Source organism: Ischnura elegans, chromosome 1, assembly GCF_921293095.1.
Source record: "Ischnura elegans chromosome 1, ioIscEleg1.1, whole genome shotgun sequence".
NCBI lineage: Eukaryota > Metazoa > Arthropoda > Insecta > Odonata > Coenagrionidae > Ischnura > Ischnura elegans.
This window is the reverse complement of record NC_060246.1, coordinates 49,101,228-49,125,427: the sequence shown is the minus strand read 5'-3', so window position 1 is coordinate 49,125,427 and position 24,200 is coordinate 49,101,228. Positions and strand designations below refer to the sequence as shown.

Below are 24,200 nucleotides of genomic sequence, written 5' to 3'. Positions count from 1 at the left end.
CCTCCATTAAAATGGAAAATATCGGTCAATGTGTCGTCGTATATTACGGACTAATTACTACACTTCGAATATTCGTGTGTAGAGAAATGCGTAGACAAAGAGTCTGCACGTGCCTGACCATGAAACATGATTAACATATCGAATTTGATCAGTCAATCATAGTATTATTATCAAGATTGAGATATTTTTAAGGTTTCATGGCGAAATTCACGGCTTATTCACGGTTTTAAGGTTTTCACGGTTGAGTGGGAACCCTGCAATAGTCCTTAAACTTCATGACTGGGTCAATCAATCAGACTTGAAATAGAAATTAATTAACCCTCTCATGCATGAGTTACTAAATTCAAGCGATGTAAATTTTTTAAATCGAGTTTCTACGTGTGATTGACCATAATATTGAAGTAATATTGTTATAAATAAACATTTTTGCCATTACATGGCAAAATTTTGACGTCCTCATATGGGGACATTATGCCTGAAACAGGTCATCATGATGAAATCCGTAGAATTTATGAATTACATGTTTTAGGTAGGAAAAATATTCAACTCTAGTTTTATCATTTTTATGTTTTTTATTGTTTATTTAACATTAATAGAAACGTATTTTTCAGGTATTTGTAGCTTAATTTTGTTAATGTATAAATGATATCTCGTTCAATATTTTTAACATCAACCTTGCAAAAAGGCAAGGAAAATAACATAAAAATTACAAGCAAACATTTATAACAATTTTACAAAAATTGCACTTTCTGATAAAAATCATTTTTAAATATGAATTCTTAAACTACCATTGTTACAAAATGTTTAACATTTGTAACAATATATATTTTTGGACCCCTGAATGTACATTACGTGTAAAACTTTCAAAACAATCCGGAAATAGCGAGACCAAGTGCAAAAGCCGCACATCTACCAGGTTTTGCAAGTGCATCTCTTGTTCCGGCACCCACTTGCGTTATTGCTTTTACTTTTTTTGGATAGTGGCCACATTTACTTACTCTTAGCTCATGGATGACCTTTATGGGTCGGTTTCTTCTTCATCGACTGCAAAGAAGGCCTTGATGAATTAGACCGTCCCCTTTTTCTCGATTGCTCGGCTTTGCCACTGAAAATCAGTCCGTTTGCCACCCAACTCCTGAATTCGAGTAGATCCATTGGTACATTATTGTTTTTTCTCCAGAATTGCCAGGCATTAACCACCGCTTCATTCAGCATGTGGTAAAATATCCTCATATACCACCTTCATTTGCGTATATCGTTCCTGTACAATGCAACATGGGAATCCATGAGATCTACCCCTCCCATATGCTTGCTATACATTTCAATGCTCACAGGTCGGTTAACATCCACGTACTTATTATTATTATCTTTAGACTTTTCCCATAGGTTGAGTTCCGGCGCATGGTGATATAGTATACACTGCATTATTGCCAAACCACCAAGCCACGGTTATACCATCTGAAGAAGTAACAATGGGAGAACTCCCATCTTTCTTTAGGTCTTGTGCATTCTTCAACTTTTTTACTGCTTCTTTTCACCTGTTTTCCCTGCATTTTCCAACGTATCTTATTCCAATTTCTTTCATGCCCCCTGGTACAGTTCAAAACAGAAAACATATCCAGACGCCCCAGCCCTTACCCGCGTTTTGTATCCCATTTCTTTTTGGTTTCTCATTGTTTTTTTTGGGAGATAATGTTTCAAGGATGAACGCCTTTTAAAAGGAATTTATCATCTCGTCTATCGATTGTAATTCTATTAGATCAAGGGAATTATATAGTGATTTATGGAGAAAGTCCAAAAATGGCTGGGTTTTAATCAACTTGTTCCTGTTATCTTCTGGCATCCTAGAAGAATCTGTGAAGTGCAGATATTGCCTTATCTCTTCATATCTGTTATTAGTCATGTTTTCAGCCGCTAATTAAAGTTTCAAACCAGTGTCTGAAGACCAATAGAGGCTCTGGGACATTTATGATTTCACCAAGTTACGCCTCAAACAATCCATCTCGAAGATATCAATCGACTTGTACTTGCACAATTGTTGGATAGTGCAATGCCAACGGTATCTTCATCAGATGAAGAAGATATTTCTTAAGTGTTCCCTGGATCATGGATAGAGTCATCACTAAGCCATTCCATCTTCTGATGCTTTATTGAGGATTTCAACAATCAGACACTGCTCCAGTCGTTTTCTTGATCTAGTTGAGATGCATATGCGATCCTGAGGAAGATATGCCACTTGTTAGCTAGTTGAATCAAGGTCATTAGTGAAATAGTTTTTGGGAAACGATTATAAATATATATTGTTCCAGCCAACATACTGATTGTAATACTTAAATATACTTAGAATTTTAACGGATGACAATTTTATAAATTTCAAAGAGTAAAAAAAAACGGGAACTGGAGCACCAAATATTTACGTCAATAACGTCCTTAGTTGGCCTTTTGGGTCGCTATCAGCAAGAGAACTCAGTAGCTTGTGTTACCCAATAATTAAGTCTCAGGTTTAATAAACTTACATGCCACAAGTATTCTTCATAAAAATACTATCTCAATTAGCTCTATTGATTCTAACAAACTCATGACTTACTAACGTTCTTTTTTTATTGCAAATAATGCCTCCCTGTATTTATAAATATCAATATTTGCTATAAAAATGCAAGTGACATTTAATTGCTTAGAAGTGATAAAAATAACTTTAATGTAAGCTCATTTCCTTTGAAAGGATCAATAGCGGCTTTATCGCAAAACTTATATAGTTATTGGCAGTAGAAATTATGAACTAATAAGTACATAGTCTTAGTACTGTTTGTAATTATCATACAACATTACTTTTAATAAATAACACTCAAAGTAATTAGCGTTGAGTTTCTAAGCATGTAAGAATATAAAAATATTGGAATAAACAAAACTCCATCCTATCCATGCATTTGACCTTGTACATGCATAATGTCCTCATTTGAGGACGGATGATATTTGTCCCGTAAAAATATTTATAGATATAAAATTTGTTAAACTTATTGCCGTAAATAATTAATTAAACATCAAAAATCAAATATTTATACTCACAGGCAAAATCCACTGGTTGTAGACCCATGAAATCACAGCACAAAAATGAGCTTCCGTGCTCCGATCACAGCGCCACTACCCCCACACCTTTGCTGACTTCCAAGAGGGACAATGTAGCACTAATACGAAGTTTCTTTGTCTGTAGTGGCTCGGAACATCATGAAAAAGCTGCTAGGACCTTAGGAAACCGACACAGTTATATATGGTTGCATTATAGCGAGAGACATTTGGCGTCCTCATATGAGGACACCATGCATGAGAGGGTTAAAAACATTCAATAAATGGAAGGTTAAGATATGCTACAACATTTATTTCCAAAAAATGATCTTCCTTATTCAGTGATTCTCTCATAAGATTAAAATGAAAAAAAAAGTGAAAATTGCCACCCAGTTTTCATGAGTTGGTGATGCCATTAGAGTTTCGAATGGCAGTTGGCAGAAGTGTGTGACATTGCCACCTTATTTGTGAAATGGTAAAGGTTAATGATTTTTCACCACAAACAGCTCAAGAAATAGGCAACAGATTGAAAAAAATATTGATCTCTTCATTTATCATAATCCATTATTAACAAAACTAAAAAAAAATGGCATCAAAGCAAAAAAGAATCAGTGCCTTTACTATTGATTAGTATCATCATGAAAAGAACAAAAACATAAATTGCTTACGACATTTTTTTTCTAAGTAATAGTGGCCATTGGTAGCTGCTAAGTTATGTGTCACTTAATTAGAGATATACAAGCAATATAACATTGAAGGAAAATTAAAACAAAATTAAACTAAAAGAAGAAGAAAGTTTTAAATACGCAGATGAAGACAAAAATGGTAGTTAATGATATCAGGAAGTGGGAGTCAAAAAAGTTTCATAAGAAAATGCACTTTCACAATATTTGAAAACATATGCATTTATTTAATAAATCTTTTATACACATTAAGTTATCACATATGGTACACAAAAGCATAATAAAGTGATTAATAATAATGTATCTAAAAAGTTGAATGAGAGATCTAACTTAATACTTGCCAAAACATTTCAACATTACTTGAGATAAGTATTTTGAAATGGAAACATGCAAACATTACTCATATTTATAATTTTATAAACAGTTTATCAACAAATTGCCTATAATAATGAGTAAAAAGATTCAGTAATTGTTGATGACTCACTTATTCATAAAAAAAGGACACTTTGGTGTGGCAACATGCTGGCAGCTGGCACTCACTCACTACAAGTGATGACTTTGCGTTATAGAAAAACCTACAAAAGTTTTTTTTTGCCATTTCAGCCATCATTGCATTAAAAAAAATTAAATCAAGAGTACCCTCGCTCCTTAGAAGGTTGTCTGTTACAAAATGCACACAAATCAATATGAATTGAATACATCTTGGTTAATGACAGCTATCCCATTTTACACAACATCAACTTCACTTGACACCAGGGAATAATAACTTCCAAGTTATTAATGAATGGAAAATGATGTTTCTATTTTATCGAAAGCTATGGAAGTTCCTCAAATACAGGAAACGTTTGAATGAACATACATAAAACAATTCATTCATATTTACAATTTTCCGTGATAAAAATTACCTCTAAATAATTTATAACACACTTTCATGCCACATTCTGACTACTGATCTCCATAAAATTTCTTCATTCATTCTTTTTAAACTTTTTTTTTATAATTTTGCAAAATGTGTTTCACTCACTCAATTCCACAGGCACACACTAGATCCAATAAGCATTCTGTTACCTTCCTAATAAATTTTTCATACACTATCACATTTTCTTGAGTATGAAGCATGCTTTCTAAATTTTAATGCACACTTGTTAAAGAGAGTCCATTATTGGTCCTTTTTTGTCACATGTAGGGAGACATCTAGATGTCACTGTGAGCAAATGTTTGAACAGAAATACAAAGCAATGAGGCAATCTCATAGATATATGTATTGCATAGATCATGTGAAAAAAGACCTTTAGTTACATTACACACCTTAAAATCAAGCTGAGACCAGCTTTCAGCGATTGTAAATATACCACAGTAGGCAACCTGAAATAAAATGGAATGGCCATGCATTCAACTTGATGGCTCCATTTCCCCTAAATGAAAAATAGTTATTTGGTAACAATCAATGACATTCAAATGCACATAAATAATCACACAAAAGGAACAAATTTACAAAAAAGACACAATCCAACTATGTATTAAAAAAATTTGCATACCTGAAATGGTGCAAATAAAAAAATCATCATTAAAATAGGAAGCTCTGCAAATTTGACTCATTCCTGACTAATTGACAAAAATTATAAATAATACAAAATGCAAATATGCCTTGAATAATCAAGTTAATCATTCTTTTAAGATTCAAATCTCAGAGCAGGGTTAATCGAATTATGAATAAATTCTTGAAACAAACAAGTTTGCACTGATGAGGATGGGAAATTCATTTACAGTCTGTAAAAATTCCATTAAAAACCTTTTGTCCACTTTCCATCTGTTCTTTGTTTGAAAGTTAAAAAAGAAAATGAGGGATGCCACTCATGAAGTCTCTGAAATATGCAATCCCAAATTTTTGGGTTTCTAAAAAAAATTGCAAGAGGGTGAATACTAATTACGTATTTTCACTCAGCATAAAATTTCTACAACTAATAAATAAGGGACTTATATAAAAATACACAATGAGTATGAAATACTTCTTTTCAGACACATTACTGACCATAATGATTTGATAAAAAAAAGAATTTGAATCCATTTTCAAAATGGAGAATTATTTTTTATAACTTATTCGGAAGTGAGCTAATATATCAATGTCTGTCAAAGACAAGCAATACCACAACATCTCAATATGAAAAACACAGTTAGGTGAGCAACTATACGGAGATCATTCCAGGTGGAAAATGAGTAAATGTTCACCACCAAGGTAATAACCTTTACATGACAGTTGTCAATAATGCCCAACCCTGTCATGCCCGACATTTGCTTCCACCACAAGATGCTCATTACCCAAGCACCTCTTTCACTAACTTAAAACACCAGAAGGAGCACTCCTGTTTTGTCCTCGTCTTTCTTTCCATTACCACACATTGATGATGGAATACCAACATATCTAGCACCTGGTTCCTTCACAACACTTTGTCTAAGAAGGAAACATTTGGTGGCACCACCACCAAATACCCGTCCTTGCTGTGCCATGGCTGGTACTGGCTGGTGAAAAACATGATTTCCAACTTGCCTCGAATGGGATAGGAATGGTGTCCTAAGGCGAGGAGAGGGACAAACACTTCCTACGGCTTGCTGTCCTTCTTCCATACCTGCTCCTGTAGTCCCACTGCCCATACCATTGCTGAACCGTCAGACTTTATGAAGCCTCATCTCAAAAGCATTTCCTCGTCCACCATAAGCCCCAGCATATAATTCAGGATGGCTGGTGCGGGCATGGCTGGCTGGAGGGGCTGAAGCTGCAATAAAAATTAGTAGCACAGCTGTTAAGACCAATGCATACTCCAGGATGATTATTCACACAGGCTTGATTTGCCACAAAATCAGCTCTATAATATACATGGTGATAATTAAATAGAAAAATACAACAGAAATGAAAAATAATGAAAGATTCTTAAAAAAGGTGTCTTTATTCTCCTTCTAGAAAACTTGATAAGCTGACTAGCAATTTTTATTTATTTTAAATTAAAAGCTAAATCATTTCCTTTTATACATTGATTTAAGCAAAAATGGCTTTGATGTAATGTGATGCTGGGAAGATTTGTATAATTGTGTTGTTCAGAAATGATGAGGCAATGCTCAGGAAATTATCACCTTTTCAACATTTAGTCTTCACTGACAAAAAACATACATAGTAATAAATGATAGCCAGCTTTTAGGGATATGCGAGTAGTACTTCTTGAACTCGAGTTGAGTTAAAAACTACTTGAAAGTATCAAGTCGAGTCTGGTAAATGTTGAACTAAGCAATAAAGCAAAGCATGCCCTAACATATTCTCATTTTTTTTAATCCCCTTATGAATTTTTAATTTTGAATGCTTAGCTTGATGTAAAAAGGAAAAGATAAGTAGAAACGTTGATGTAAATTGAGTAAAAATTAGGAGATGAATGAAAATTAATATGTCTTAAATAGAGATGGGTCAAATAGCAAATTCCTTGAACTTGAATATAGAATTCAAATATTAAATCATTGCTCGAATATTCGAATACCTTGAATTTCGAATACTATAATAGCACAAAGCATAATAAACGTAAGTTTCTTCTTCTATTTTACTTGATGAATGTATAAATAAAAAGGTATACAGTGGAACCTTGATCTATCGTTTTACAAGGGGGGGGACGAAAAAACTATGAATGTGGGAATGTTTGACTAGGTTGCCTATGCAGCAGGAAACCCAAGATTTTTGCGAGTAATTATGATTTCCTTTAAAGGATTCAAACAGGAATTTAGCTGATTAATGGAATATTTTAATTTTATGGAAACAATTTGGGCATATAGTTGATTCAACTAACATCTCTTTCAAATATTCTAAGGGGACACACAACCTCGAGAAAAAATGATTGCATGCCGTTTCGGCATTTACACTGCTACGATGGATTTCTGCCTGATGTATACATTCTTATCTACTAAACGCAATGTCAGCGGCACACCCATGTGATACTTGGTATCATCGAACTTCTTATTTTCAACAGGTAGCTTGCTTTACCCTCACTCCTACTGTCAAGTGCTAGCGGACAATCCGAGTCATTTTGCAAAATACACGCGCTTCTCCACCGGATTTTCTTCTTCTTCAATTATTTTCAGTCCATCTTTGGAAGCTCTCACGAGATAAGCAGACGAATTCGAATTTCTAGCAGGGAGAAACCAAATATCTGGAGAAAATATCCCTTCGTCTGTGACTGTGACAATAGAGATTTATTGCATAACTCATAAATTATAACTTGATATGTATATGTTTTTGAAAAAATATACTGCATCAACTTCTGAGAAGCTCAGCTGCAAGGATATCGAGTTTCGCCAGAATGCTCAGTCTCCATCGTATTTTGACATTTATTTCCTTGCGTAAAATGCTTAAATGAAGTCAGAAATACGTCGTGTTTGGTCTATTTCTTCTTTACATTACGCGCACATTACTAATATTTCACTCCAATAAAGTTGTAATATCAATTGCAGAAAGTCATTGTTAGACACCTTTTGAGCTAATAGATGACTCATGCAGCAGTTGACCTCCAGAAATGGGGAACTTCGAAGCAGGTAGGCAGAAAAAGGTCAGTGGGGGAGAAAGAAGGAAGGGTGAAACACGATTCTTTTGTTCTCCTGTAACTCTATATTTTCTTTTGAAGCTTTTGATTTATGGTCTTCTTACTAGGAACCCTGTGCCAGCTGGGGCCTTTTGTTTGATTTCGGAGAGGAGGAAAGCGTCTGAGGAGGGGCCGAGGGCTAATGGATGGAGGCGGTAGTGGATTTTGGGAATTGTGCTATATAGTTACTATCCCACGGCACTGAGGTTCTCCTGGTGAGGGAAATGAGGATTTTCGGATTTTTTCACCCAATCATTTTCGGTTCCCCATGTCGAACTCTTTTCACCGCTCCAATCCGTGAATTTGATGTAGTTCGTCAAATTGCCTAAAACGGTGCTGCATGCACTAAATGACTACAGTTCTCTACATTTTTCCGAGTCAACTACCAACGACATGCATGCAACAGTGTATGGCGCGAAATCCAAAGTATTCGAGCTTGTACCTTTAGCATAATTATTCGAGATATCGAATATCGAATACTTTCTAGTATTCAAGGTATTCGAGTATTCGTGGATACTATTCGCACATCTCTAGTCTTAAACTGTTCCATAAGCACAATTGAAATGAACTTATCCTCTAGTAATATGTCGTCAATGTATGTATTCAAACTGCTCAGAAGAACCCTCAATAAAGATATTTGTACAATTGTATACATAAATGTATCATTTAATATTTGATCCTTTCAAATTCTCATGCAGAAAAACCAATTGTTCCACAAGCTCAGGCAGTAGGTTTAGACGTCTCCACGTTACAGTATTTATGCCAACAGAAAAATGTCTTCCGCAACACACTTGTGCAGCTTGTTAAGTACTTCCTTTCCAAAGTTGCAAGGTTTGGGAACCTTGTGAAGTTTTACTGAAGTTATATCAACGATTTACATGGAACTTGAATATCCATGGAATTTTAGCGGACGAAGTGAACGAACTAAAGAACTCAGCTTTAGCTTTGTAGATAAAAAAAGAAATTTTCTTTATTCCTTACTTCGTTTAATCAACCATAGACTCTATTTTCTGTTAGTTCAAGAGGGAAACTAAACGCGACAAAGGAGAAAACAAAAATTAACATTGGACGTACTTAGTGTTCAAAAAGGCTAAGAGATGGCACTACTTGTGACGTCAAACAGAATTGCCCGCAGAAACGTACAACTTGCATTTTTCCATAGAACTACTAACAATTTTTACATATTCCCTCTGAGTTTGTTGAAGAAAATATGTTAGGGTAAAAAAGTATCGCATAGGAAAGTATGAGCGATGCTGTGGTCCATTCCGATTACTCCGCCGGGGCGGTAGACAGTCAGATGCCGAGGCTGACGAAAAGGTATTCGGCATCCACGGCGACTAGTCTAGTGGTTGACTGCTATGAATACAAAAGCTGAAACTCCTAGGCCAAGGGATTAGAACGATTTCATAAACGATATTACTACACAAGTTTCATGATAGTGCCTCTTGTCGGCAGATTTATTTACTTACTGGCTTCGACAACTCTGTAAATGAAATGACTCGACTCAACATTCGTATACTTCTCGAATCACTTGAGTCGAGTACCAACTACTCGACTCGACTCAGATTTTAAAGTACTCGCATCCCTACCAGCTTTCCTTGAAGTGAGCTAATATGAGCAGAATCCATAATATTCCCCGGAAAGTTTTGCAACTGAAAATTTCATTCTCACACTTTCCTGAGAAGAAAAATAGCATCAACTTAATTAATTTACTCTGAGAATTATTATAGTCGCATTAGAAACTATGATCCAAAGAAACAGACCCTGAACATAGAGGAATGCTTAAAATCCCATTCCAATACCATGAAATGTGCTTTATTCTTTCATTACTGCACTCAGAATGTTTTATCCCTTCACAAAATGTCCTTATGGGAGTCTACTGCAGCTTTCCCTTTGTGAGTTAACTCTTCAGTCTAAATAAATGCTTTTCTGATCCATCAATAACACTACCCACATAACACCCACACATTACAAACCTACTAAGAGTGAAGTCATTATTTTTCTGGTTCCATCGACTTCCTTAAATGGGAGTCTACTGCAGCTTCTTGTTTGTGAGTTAACTCTTCAGTCTAAATAAATGGAGGTTTAACCAAATATAAATATGAATGTTGCTTCAATGATACAGAAAGCACTTGAGTTGCTTTGAACAGCTTGCTAAGGGGCTCTGTTGGAAACTCTTCCTCAAGAATTTATGTACCCAGTGAGGGAGTTGGTTATGCAAGAGGGTTTATATAGCAAGGATTTATGTGTAATCTGCCAAATATCAGAGGAGAGAATATTTGAGGTGAAAAGCGATTTTTGCCTATTATTCAGAATTTAACAGAAATTCCAAGGTCAGTAAATTGATCACCGAAAGAAAAGCGATTCTAACACTCAAAATATCATAATTCTGCTATGTTCCTGATCATTGATCTTCTACAGTAATTGGAAAGGGCTAAAGCTAAATATGAGCCGTGACTGACTGGAGAGTTACACACCTCTGGGAGCATAACATTGCCCCCGTCCATCACCATAACCATGGGCTGGTCCCCTACTAGCACCAGGATGGATTGGTCCCCCTCTTGATCCACTGGGGACTGGGCCTCGGCCAACACCAGCTGCACTTCGCCCTCCTCTTGCACCTCCTGGGGCCATTCCATGACCACCACCATGTGGACCCCGCTGCACGGAATTGATGTCAATTAGTTTTGAAAATAACTCTTTGATGATTAAAATACGGATATACACATGAAGCTAAAGCTTTTCACAACTTTAAAAAAAATTGCAGACCTATTGAATTCAGATGAAGGATATTTTTTCTGTGCAGTTTTTAAATATTTGGGGGGGAATGCACAGCTAATAACAAATTGAGTTTTAGAGGATCTATCAAAGATCGCCACTGATCTATTTCCTTAGAAATTATGAGTAACAGGGTGGGTTTCAGTTTAAGTTAACATAATAAAATCTGCATTTTGATCCAATGAAAAAAATCCAAGCTGATTGAAAAAATGGTATATATGTACTTAGTGAGGGACAAGTTCTTAATTTACATGACCTAAGACTTGATGGAATAAAATCAAAAAGAATTCTCACTGAGATGTAGGTAATTCAAGAATTTCTACTTCTTGAAAATAAATTGCAGTATTTAAATTGAACACTATTTATCTTAATTTACTTACCATCCTTCTAAGTGTGTTCATTGGCCTTCTCAGAGTTTCACTGAACCGGCGTGCAGGAGGCTTTTTGGGATTGGAGGATGGCGTGTGAACAGCACAGCATTTGATAAATAAGCCCATAAATATTATAAATGCAATTCCCATCAGCAAAACAGCCCACCAATACTCCTGTAAATTAAAATGTACACATTTTGTCACATGTGTATGTATAAACATTTCAGGATTTTACTTCAAGCAGAATGCTATTTTTGCCCTCAAGGATAACCAAAGAGTAAACATTAAATTTGAAATTGATAATTTCAAATGCATGATATAAATTTCATTAGGTACACAGAGTTATGAGCATGTTGTTTATGGCCATGTTGTTTAACAATACTCCTAGATGACAGAAGAAAACAATGAGAGAATGGTGAATGGCAGAGTTTGGTCATACGCATCGGTGCTCCCAAGTTTTCTTTGTGAGTACTTATCCAGGACAATTGTGCTGTCAATTTTGGTTTATTTGACTTGCAAAGTAATGGTATGTGTGTTCACTCCTAATTTTTCTCCATGAGTTATCACTTATCACTTATGGTCACAGAGGTCACTTATCTGGGACAATTGTGTTTATGATTAATCTGTTAATTTGATTGTGAATTAAAAGTTCAGTTGTATATTTTACAATAAGAGAAATTGATTACACCAATGTCTAGAACACCCATAATTATCATTTGTCCTTATGATAATAATTAGGTCATGATGGGCGAATCTCAGGTTTTTCAGAAGAGTAAACAAACAGGAATTTTTGGAGCTGGGCCAGAGGAGTGGGAATTTGAAAAGATACATTCATATGGACCTCAATAGATTTTCCCAGTAAACTTGGTAACATATATATGTATAATACAAACTCACCGTAATCCACTGCGCCACTGTGAGCAAAGTTTCTTTATTGAAAAGGAGATTCTTCAAGCGAGCCAATGGCCCTTCAGCATCAACAGCACGGCATTTGTAGAAAACATCACAGTAACCCTGGAAGATATGGATTTTATTGACTAACCCTTAGTTGGAAAAATTTTTTGTTGTTGTGTGAAGAGTTGGCCAAGTTGACATGATCATCAAACTGACAACAGTATTTCTTCAAAAGGTTATTAAGTTTTTTAATAAATAAGAATTATGCTTTCATACCTGAAAGTTATCACAGGGTGAACCAGGCCTCAAGCTAATTCCTCCAACAGGTAATCCAACTTGATGAGCAAACTCAGAAGTGGAACGACAAACTGCATTTGGTCCAGTGCCATTTTGACAAGCTAGTTCACAAAGCTTGCGCTTGTCAATGTTTGGAATAATGTGGCTAGTTAAAAAGCACTCTGTTAAATTCCACTCTAGACAAATAGATCCAGTGCACTCTCCATTGATACAAAGCTGTAACAAATAGTACACACACATTTTAATGTTATTGAATGGAAAAAGACATAAATTCTGGGTAAAATTAATTTTCATTTCTTAATTTGACATGTATCACATCTTATTACTTAGAATGCAATTCTGTAGAACATGATTTTACACTGCTAACCAAGATTTAAATTGGCACTATGATATATGACAAATATGACACAAAAAGTAAATGAGACCACATAATATAGGTGATTATTACAGCTATGAATTTTTGCAATATGTTTCTTTCACAAAATTCTGCAAATTATCAAGACATTTGGGATTATGGGATATTCTTCACCACAATATGCTCAATTTTATTTCCATAATCATCAATTTAATGGACTTTTATACCTTTTTGGACAAAGTATGAAAATGAAAATTAAAACAACAAAAGCCTCTCTATTCATCAAACTTCTTCACTTGAGAGAAAATTCTGCATTTTATGCAAGGAGTTGTCACTGTGGCTGTGAAAATACCTCTACAGAATCAAATATTTGGCAATAATTGTTCTTCTTGCCTTCATATGCACCTTCTTATTTTCACTTGGAATATTCCTGCTCCCAACAATTAAAATAAATCAAACCCTGCAAAAATTAATCAACCCCCATGGAAACCTACCATTTGAATTGATTCAAATTACCAAATCACATGACCATTCATTACTCATCATCAAACTTGTTTTATATATGCCATTCAAATAAGTTTAAATACAGTAGAATCCTGATTTAAGGTTTTTCAGGGGGGACAAAATTTAAAACACTAAATGCGGAAAAACACTAAATGAGGACCTGCCATTTTTTTCAGGTTTTAGGGTCTGTAATGATTGGAATGGCTTTTTATGAATAAAAATATTATTTTAAGTAACTAAAATGTGCTGAATGCAGCAAAAATTCTTTAATGAAATGTTCTCTGCCCTATGAAGGTTGGATAATAATACTTTTCAGGAATCAGCTAAAAAAAATGGGTAGTACAAATAAGTAATGAGAGGATGACAATTGTTTTAATGAAATATTTTAAGAAAATTCTAATAAACATCAACTTAAAAGCATTCCCACACAGATTATTATTATGGACATTAGTGATTCCATTTTTATGCATATTTCAGAAATTTAGAATTTTTTTCTGTAGAAGTGACATGTAGGTGACTGTAGCATTTCTAATATAATAAGAAAAGGTGTAAGTAGGTACTCGAAAAATCATGAGGAATGAGTGAAATAAAGGGACAGCAGAAGATCGCTAATCCCGAATTCTCAACTACCGAATATCTAGTAAAAGGGAGGTTTTCTGGAATTTTGCCAACTTAACGTTTTCTGTTGCCTCGGCGAAACAAGGGATTTATGAGCCTTTAAAAAGCCTCCTATGCGCACATTTTGGATTTCGAGGTCATCCAAAAAAGTAGAATCTTATTTTAGTATGCGTACAAGTCGATGGTGATTCAACTCGATGATAACACCAGATTCGTTGTCATATATCCGCGGCCTTATGCAGGTCGAATGGAGCCGGGAGAAGTTGCTTACGCGGCGTGCTGATCACCTTGACTCCGACTCGCCTTGTTTCTCGGCAGCTTTTAATAAAATTTGGTTGGACCTTGGATAACGATTAGCTAAACTCTGTTAAGTGAAAAGGTTTAATCTTCAACAGAACTGGATTTCATCCGAAAAATTGTCAGTGCCTCTGGAGTTTGGCAATTTCGTCAGGGTTATGATGTCGAAGTCAACCACCAAGGAATACCTGCCGGATTTTCGTATTTTTCCGCGCTCATCTATTCTACCGTGAGTATGCGGTGATTTTTTTTCCAGCATGAGCGATTTATTTTGAGTCATGGACCGTCATAGTTCGTCAAAACTCCGATTGTCATTCTCTTTTGACATTAACTAGCACCAGATAAATATTTTTGAATCGACAGCGATATCAACCAGCCGCATGTCGATAAATTGGCTCCGGGATATCTAAATTACGATGTAAAATAATGTTTTTCCGTAGGGAAAGAATGCTCTCACTCACGGTCATGACAGGGGAAACACTTCCTCTGTTCCTCCGTGGAAACTGACCTTGGAATGGATTATAGAAAGAATCTTCTAGTGAACTGCGCAATTGATATTGGGCCTCATCTTTTGAACAGAGAAAGTAGCCGACTGAAAAAATATTGGGCTAATAATCGACTGCCCGTAGGGAGTAGAGTTGAAAGGGGCATAAGCCATCAATTGAAAACATAACGAGAAAACCATTATTGTAGCGGCCCTCGGAGGATAACTCGTGTCATCAGTCGTCACGTAACATCGAAGTCAAGTTCAAGAAGTGAAGGATAAGGTAGTTCGAGGTTATTAAGGGATGACTTTGCTCCATTAGATCGGATCTGATACAAAAAGTGCCTGGTGTTTGAATCAGAAGGGGAGCGAAACGTTACGAGAAGACAAATCACCCAACTTGCAAGTTGAAGGTCGCAGCGCTGCGCTCGCGGAAGAAAGCAGTTGAAGAAGCATTCTCTGGTAGATTCTATCGACTCTTGGTAAACTTTCATGAGACTGTTCTTGTTGATGAGCATAAATTCGAAGATTTGGATGAACCGTCATGAAAAAACGTTAAATCGGGCAAAAAAATCATGAGCGGGACAAATTTTTACGACCATAAATGCGGAAAAACGCAAAATACGGAAACACTAAATACGGATAATTTTTACATTGCCCTAATAGGGAATGAATCGGGACCCAAAAAAATAAACGCTAAATGCGGAAAAACGTTAAATGCGAAGACCTTAAATCCGGATCTGACTGTATGTCATAACTCTTTCATCTTTAATTATAAATTCTACCATTATAAGAGCATGCACTTATTTTCATCTAAGTCCAGCTTGTATTCTTTTCCTTATTCAACATTCAATTCAGACGTGGGACTGAATTGCCATGGTAATGTATAAGAATGTATAAAAATTTGAAACAGGTTTATACAATTTTTTCATAGGGGGTATGAGCAGGAATTTTTTTAGTCGAGCAAGAATTTAAAAAACATTTTGACTCTCAAGCAAGATTGCAAGCAAAATTGATGAAATTTACTTAAAACAAGAAAACAAAAAATAAATTTTCTTGATAAATAATCATAAGGAGTACCATTCACTAAGCACTAAAAACCATTATATCCAAGGCATAAATATCAATAATTTTTTTACACACCAAGATTTTACTATTACAGTAAAACCTCTATGTAGTGAACCTCTTTACATCATAAACCTCCATACTTCATACCATCCCTACGATACCGTCAGATTTACAAGTAAATTTAGAGGCAAACCTCTACCTCATAAAACCTTCACTTATCATACCAAGGAGACACCCCCGAGATGGCCTAACTACCTCCAGAAATCCGACCGAGACAACCAGAGGCCATTAATGCAGCAGCGATTACATACATGGAATGACATTTTCAGTGATAAATGTTTCAACCTTTTTTTTCTTCTTATACACCTTTAACATAATGTAATTTTCACATTACATGTCAGTTATGGCCATTTTGTTCCATATGAGAGCATATCAAACAGTAAATAAGAAAAAAGGTATCCGACTAACCTAATCGTTTTAAGTGACTGTTGAATTAAGAGAGATCACAATGTTTCCTCTCGAATCATGGTAAAATCATGCGATAGCGTTCGCTTTCTGTAGTTATTAAATAATAAATATATGTTCACTAATGCATGCATGTTGGTTTAAAAACATAAATATAATGGTTTAAAAGACAGTAGTGCCTTTCATTTCCGAAGGATATGAAAAAATGGTGCCTATCACTAAACCCTCTCTATAGTGAACCTCCATACATCAAATTACCCAAATTTTGGTCCCCTCCATTACAATGTAGAGGTTTTACTGTATTTACACCAAAATTGGCCATTTATAATGATTAAGTTTGAGGTTTTTATTTACAATTAATTCTTTCTGCAAATGATATCCAGTTCTGTTAAGTATCACTTACTTGAGTTCCTTCATTGCAGCGGGTCTTATTTGCTTTAGGTTTTGGCAGTGGGCATTCAGGTGAAAGTCCATTACAAGTAGAGCTCCAGCTGCAATCAGATTCTGCTTTGCACTGCACACCATGGCTTTTTGGAACAAACCGGCAGTATTCACTAGAACAGCATGGACCTTGACTTGGGCTATTTTGAGGATAAAAGATTTTCATTAGCAAACAAATCTGGGAGGTGACCTCGGTGAAAAGTTGGAATCAACCTTAATTTAAATACGATGTTAAATCAAAAATGAAGTACACATGAATAAATACTAACCTGCATTCTGTATTCATACGCCTGTTACAACCAGTGGCACTTATATTCTGAATTTTATCGCTTTCACTGACAATTCGAGGATAGCAGCATTTGTCATGGCACTCGTCATCATCATAGCCACAGTCACATTCCTCACCTGCTTCAACAATCTTGTTGCCACAAAAGGCCCCAGCAGATGCTAAAAGTAATAATTAACATGGAAAAATTATTTAAAAAACAAAAAAATGTCGTCCTTTCATGATAAAAAGGAAAATAAAGCTCTTACTCTTTTACTATTACTTTTATCTTAAATGTAGCCCCCTATTTGCTGAACTTTTCATCTCCATTATTTAATAAATCCACTAGCCAAAAATAAATGATACCTATCTGGGGATCCATGCATGGAAAAACTGACTCAATCACTCACTCATATTCACACAATCATTCAACCAGTAGGTTGGTTTTGATGGGTGAGGGTGGAGCTCACTCCAGAATTAGCCACATGCAATATTCTAAAATTGATCAAGAGTTTTATTTTCACCACTCGTCATATTCTGTAATGCTACAAAAGACGTCAAAGTTAACATGACTCATTCCTTGTAATCAATTACAAAAATAATAATATGGGATAAACAGACTCTACAAAAGATAATGATCATTTGGTCTGATTGATCACCATACCATTTCAACAGTAGTTAAGCACATTGGTGCATACTAATTTACAAATTGAGAACAGACAAATGAACTCTGTAACACAGAGTTGACTGATATGAGTGCATACCACAATTTCCATGCCGATAAAACCTACTGAGAAGTAACATTGATGATAAGTGCATTGCACACATTGCACTAAGAGTTGTGTTGCATTTTATGCTTCACCGAGGTTAGGTAATAAATTTGTTGATGAATTTTTTAGTGATAATTTGAACTATCCTTGATAAGATACAAAATATTGGTACTCAGGAAGCATCATGCAACCTCCATATAGACCCAGAAAAGTCAGCCAAAGAAAGGCCCACATTTTAAAATATACCACAAGCAATACACCTCTCACCTCACCAACACAAAATTCAACTTACATGACAACCTTTATGAACATCTCCCTAGCATTAAGCAAGGGGTACCTGTAAATGGCTGGGGTGGATTTTTATTCGTATTACAGTAAAATCTCCATTATACGAAGTCAGCAGGAGCATAAAATAGGCACTTCCTAATATCCAGTTTCGTAATTTCAAACATTTTTGATAAGTCGCGAAAAAATGTTTGCTTTTGTTCCCACCGTCCTTTTCCTGTCTTTATTGGCCTTCATCTCCACATTTACACTGCTATAAAAGATTTCTGTCCGATTAAAAAATTCTGCACCAATGCACTACTTGTAAATACATAAGATCTAATATCTACAATGTGTCATAATTTACGTAAATCAAACAATATATCATTGATTATCTGCATAGTCAGATATTTTAGATTGCTTCAAGGACTCAATGAGAGCTTTTTTCAGCCAATCAATAATCTATTTTGTGGTGATAAGCCAATGCTAATGTATTCCAACCACTCTATGTACTCCAGCAAAATGTCTAAGCAGACGAGCCCCTCGGAAATTGTGAGTGACACGTGCAATCTCTATTCCCTTCTCCTCTGCTTCCACTTCCCCCTCTTCCTTCACTTCCACTACTCCATTTCTCTCCCATTTGAACTTGACTGACTGCGGCGAAAACATGCCTGAGTGTGACAATATCTCCGCTTCCCTTGGGCTGTATTCAACTGCATACAAGGTGTTTTACAATATGCACACGCTTCTCCCTGCATTCTTTTCTACTTCAAAAATTTCCAGTCTACCTTATTAAGTCTTCACTTGCTTCTTTGGTAAGGTCACTTTCTGAAGGTAATTTATACAAAAATAAAGCTAATAAAATTAAACCTGACTTAACTAAACCCACACTGAAAACACTCAACAGTTTGAAGTCAACCCACACAGGAAAGTACATACACACTTGTATGATGTGAAGTTTGACACTGATGCTATCATGTACATGGAGCTGACTGTCAAGGGTTAAGAGTGACTATATGACTGCGCTGCAAAATTATTAGTCCTATGTAGATGGCAACTTACCCATTCATTTCTAAATGACATACCACTAGATAAGCAGATGAATACAAATGGCTGTTAGGGAGTAATGAAATATCCTTAGAAGATATGCCTTAGCCAGTGAATCTGAGAAGAGAGATTTATAGCATCTCTCCTAAATTGTAACCTGATATTCTGTTTTCCGAAAAAAATAAATACTGGATCAACATCCATGAAGCTCAATTAAGAGAAAATTGACTTTCACTAGAATGCTTAGCCTCCATCATATTTTGTATTGAATGACACATCGTAAATACTTGGGTCTTATTTTTGCCAAACCATGGATGTGAGAAAATAATATGTTTGGACCGTGATTTGTAAGCAATCACTGAGGGAAAATGATGCTTCGGGGAACGATAGATACAGGAAAAATGGTAATGTCTGTAAGGAACTTTATTTAGGACCAGGAATTGCAATCAATATATGGAAGAAAACAATCAATGTGAGTTCGATAGATTTAGTTCGATAGATTTACTGTACTGTGTGAAGCAAAGATGAAGTACCAAATAGAATCTGGCAAGAGAAAAATCCCTCACCTGAAAAACAATTCCTCTTCTTGTTGTCCTCAATGGCATCGAGAACATTGCTTATATTCCCAATGCTGCAGCTGGAGAATTTGCTGTTATTAGGTCGATCTCCACTGGTTGCAGAAGCAAACATAATGAAATTCCCGTTCAGACCACCTGGACGACATTCTGGAGGGTAGTCATGCTATGAAGAAGACATTATGTATCAAAAATGGTAAGGATACTGAATAATCAACCTATCAACATAAAATTACAATGTGCATTTCATAATTTTATTTGATTAATTCATAAAGGGAACATTAAAAAAACAGATCTGCTAACTGACAGAAGATAGGCTATAGTAACTTGGATCTGAGGAACTACAGCAGACCCTCGTCATTATGAAGTTCATGGGACCAAAAAACCGGAGGTTCGTAATAACGAAGTTCGTATGAATGTTTCTTTTAGGAATCTTTTGTTCAAAAAGCTAAGCAAGGCATCGAGAAGGGCGGTTATTCTGCAGAACATAACACTGCATTACAATTGTGCATGAACTCACTATCGTGACAAACTGATCTAGCTGGGCATGCAACGCAGCCGGAGCAAAAAAAAAAAAAAATCGCTGTCCGTAGGAAGGAAGAACGGGCAAAATGCTGAACAGTTCCTGACTTCATCTCAGATTAAGTGATACTTTGCTCAGATTATGCCTTAAGTGCAAGTTCCTTTACGCCAAACATCACATCGGCTATCTCGAAAGGTGGCAAATTTGAAATTTCGGGCATGCTTGAACTTCTCCAATTTTCATAACTCTGAAAGTTTGTAAATCGTATATTCGTAAGAAGAGGACTTACTTTACATCCAATTTACAAGCGGGAATGAGTGGGTCACCATGATTCAACAGGAATGAAGTTTAACATATGATGTTGCGTGCATGCTGAAGAATCTCCTACTGAAGAAGGAACCATAATTGATGCTCTCACGCACAGCGCACAAGGAGAACTCAAACGTAGCGCAATGATTATAACATAGAGTGGTGTATATCCGCCAAAATCCCATTGCTTATTCGTGAAACTTCATAATTAAGTTCTTTTTGTAGCCGGCGGGACCAGACTGAGGTTTGTAATTTCGTGATAATGAAAATTTCGTAATAACGTTTCTTTTACCACAGACTGGATAGGCCGTTTCATCAGGACCATCGATTTGCTTCGTTATAACGAGAACTTCATAATAAGGTTTTTCTTGATAACGAGAGTCTACTTTAAATACAAATCATATCATTCACTTGAAATAGCAGGCCTCTGAAACAAATTATGAACATCTCTCATGTAGTGAAAGGTAGAACTATTGTGGACTATACTTTTTTTTGGAACTAATGGCAGCTGAACATTATGGAGTAAGTAGCTAAAACCCTCTAAGCATTATGTTTGTGGTTGAAAAGTGCTACGAGGTATATGAATGTTAGGAGGCTAAAACTTGTGATTGCCACAAAGATGATGATTTATATGAACTACGTAAATACAGAAGAAAGCTAAATAGGATATTGACTGCTGGAGAGAATCATCAATTCTGTGACTGCTTAGTGCCTTTTATCAAAGACCCTTTCCAGAGCAATGATAGGTTAATATAAGATTTAAAGATTGTGGCAATTTTTAGTGTAACCTCCCCCCCAAAATTTCTGGTACTCCCCCCCCCAGAAATTCCTCCGAATCCCTCTGAACTTCCTCCGAACTTATCCGCAGAACTTCTCCAGCTAAGGACTTTTCGTGCTAAGGTTTTTGGCACAAAGGATTTTCGCGCAAAGGCCCTCCGACTCAAAGGCTCGGAGACTCTTTAAGTCTCGGAACTCTTGTCTCTGGAAATCTGCCTCCAGAAATCAGCCTCCGAAACCAGCCTCCGAGCCCAGCCATACCTGGAGAGCAAGACTTATATAGGTAGTACGGCAAAGGAATACCTACTCCTTGGCAATCAAGGGGGAATGGGTGCTGAGGCACAAGTTTGGAGTGAGAAGTACTACCATTATCCTATCACAATGGTCTCTCCCTCCAACACCTCACCCCACGAAGTCTCTCCCCTCCTACCCCGGCTGGGATGACGGACGTTTTGCAGAGGTGCCAGTCAACAGGGGTGCCTTCAGGGCAGATTCGCAGCTGATTAAACATCGCCCTATTACCCCCCCCACCGCTTAGCAAAATCCCTCCCCTCCAACCTGACACGTCTCAGAGTACGCAAGCCCTCTCTTTCGTTCGGGTGCTCATGGTGGACGGATGGCTTGACTGACATGGGTGATTTTAGCAAAATTATACAGCTTGTACTTAGTTTGGTAATGTTTCCTATGGGATCATTAGTTATCATTGTTTTTTTCTGTAATAATTCTGATTTTGAATACTTCTACTTCTAATAGATATTGATTGAAAATAACTCGTAATTTTTTTTGACAATAGGGTGGTTTCCTATTATTTTTTTATTGCTTTAATCGAAAGATTATTACTCCTGGAGTACGTATTTCACGCTTTTAGATTTTTAAATGACAACATCTATTTTTCGCGATTAAATGAAAAGTGAAAATTTTCAAGCGCGCGAAAACGCGACGCTTAAGTATGAATGTCGGGAAGTCTCTCTGCGTGACGTATTTCTGGTTCCCCCTCCCGCCCTGCGAGGTGACCTTGAGGCGAGGCTTAGCGCTGATACGACGCAGGCTGCTAGCGGCTAGCCTAGTACCTTGCTGTCTGGTAGCGCTTGGCTTAAAAAAGGTTTATTAATACCTTATCAAACGAAGAAAACTTTCCGAACTTAGCCAGTTTTAATAGGTGATTATTAAGACATGTTTCCCTGAGCTCTGTGCCTCATGCATGCATTGGTAACCTCAGACGATGTCTAACTCCTATCCTCTCGTGTAGAAACTAGGTCCCTGTGACGTCATGCGGAGTGGAATCGCATGGGCGCCAATCTGGCCTTTTTCAAATGAGGATAAAATTTAACCCATGCCATTCGTCTAAACCGGTATTTCAAAAACCAAATAATTTGTGTATTATGAATACACTAATGGTGGGTAACGAATCGCAATCAATGCCTTTCGTTTTCTTTGATGAAGGAAACTACCCTATTGTTTCTTGAGTGCTTATTTCTTGTTTGTGGAGTCTTTCCCTGAACCAGCTTGTGACCGACGATTGGAGGTCCCTATGTCTGGGGCTTACGTGCACAATCTCCAAGATTTAACTACGTAACGCCACAAGATAAAGGCAAACATGTTAACTGGTTTTTGCATAGTACTTCCATTGGTACAGTTTTGTATGGCTCCCCAAATACAGCCAAACCTCTAGGTAGCAACCAAATTAGGAACTTAAGTGACTACCTTAAACTACCAGAACCACCAAATTTATCTGATACATGCAGTTGAGCTTAGAGCTTAATGGTTATTAGACTATCACACTTCTTCATACCAGGTAAAGCTAGTTTGTAGAATAAGAGTATGACAGGACTCCAAATTTTAATCAAATCAGTTCCACATTTTGGACAGCTGATGTACACTAGATCAGGATTTGAATTAGGTGAGTAAATTAATCATAAAATATATAGTTGATTCATACAAATACAGTGGAACTTGGTTAGTACGTTCCTCCTTAGTACGTTTTCCTCCTTAGTACGGCGATTTCCCTCGGTCCCGGTACCATCCGAACAAAATACAGGTAAAAGAATTTGGTTAGTACGTTTGAAAAAATTGCGCTTTCCTGGTTAGTACGCTCAATTGCTTGCCGTGACGCAACCCGCAATTCGTTCTCTAGTGTCTTCTTAAGGGTCGCAAACGTCTGAATTCATGATTTAATTTATTATTATTAGCCATTTACATTCTTCCATTCATTCCACATCTCTTTCTTCTACCGTAATTTATCCAAATGCATTTCTGAATTCTTGTGGCGTGCTGAATAATAAAATGCGGCCATTTTTCGGGAATTTCTGACTATGAAAAACGACAGCCAATAAGAAGCCCCAATTTTCCCCACCCCGAGCTCCTCACCTTCTGTTGCCTTTGGAGCGCTTGGGAGTGCCCACTGCTGCGCATAAAGTTCGTGAGTGGGCAATTGTTGCTATTGCACGAGTTATCATGATGAAGAAATGAGTCTTAACGGTATTAGACAATTCCCACATTATCTAAAGCAGTACTGCTCCATAAACTCGACGTCGTGCGTATTTACTTGACTACTGTTGCGGGAGCAGACGATCCTCTGGATCTCCACGCGAAGCTTAGCTTAAAAATACTTGATCTCGGAACGAAAGCAGACGACATTAGACAAATTTTGAAAGTAAATTTCAACTGTTTAATATAAAATTTTCTTGTAATTACGTCGTAATCTAATAATCTTGCGTGTCATCAGTCGATATATCG

General features: G+C 36.5%; 1 protein-coding gene across 1 annotated transcript in view; it reads right to left on the bottom strand.

Annotated features, from left to right (window-relative positions):
* Positions 1 to 3,942: 3,942 nt before the first annotated feature.
* The window catches only part of LOC124159561 (disintegrin and metalloproteinase domain-containing protein 10), a 39,945-nt gene continuing 19,687 nt past the window's right edge, over positions 3,943 to 24,200 (bottom strand). The window contains exons 8-15 of the mRNA XM_046535454.1: positions 19,847 to 20,021; positions 17,204 to 17,381; positions 16,897 to 17,074; positions 12,682 to 12,918; positions 12,409 to 12,525; positions 11,521 to 11,685; positions 10,840 to 11,023; positions 3,943 to 6,520 (exon numbers count right to left, since the gene is read on the bottom strand). Coding sequence (XP_046391410.1) covers positions 6,414 to 6,520; positions 10,840 to 11,023; positions 11,521 to 11,685; positions 12,409 to 12,525; positions 12,682 to 12,918; positions 16,897 to 17,074; positions 17,204 to 17,381; positions 19,847 to 20,021 — 1,341 coding nt within the window. The 3' untranslated portion in view covers positions 3,943 to 6,413. The remainder of the gene's footprint in view (positions 6,521 to 10,839; positions 11,024 to 11,520; positions 11,686 to 12,408; positions 12,526 to 12,681; positions 12,919 to 16,896; positions 17,075 to 17,203; positions 17,382 to 19,846; positions 20,022 to 24,200) is intronic.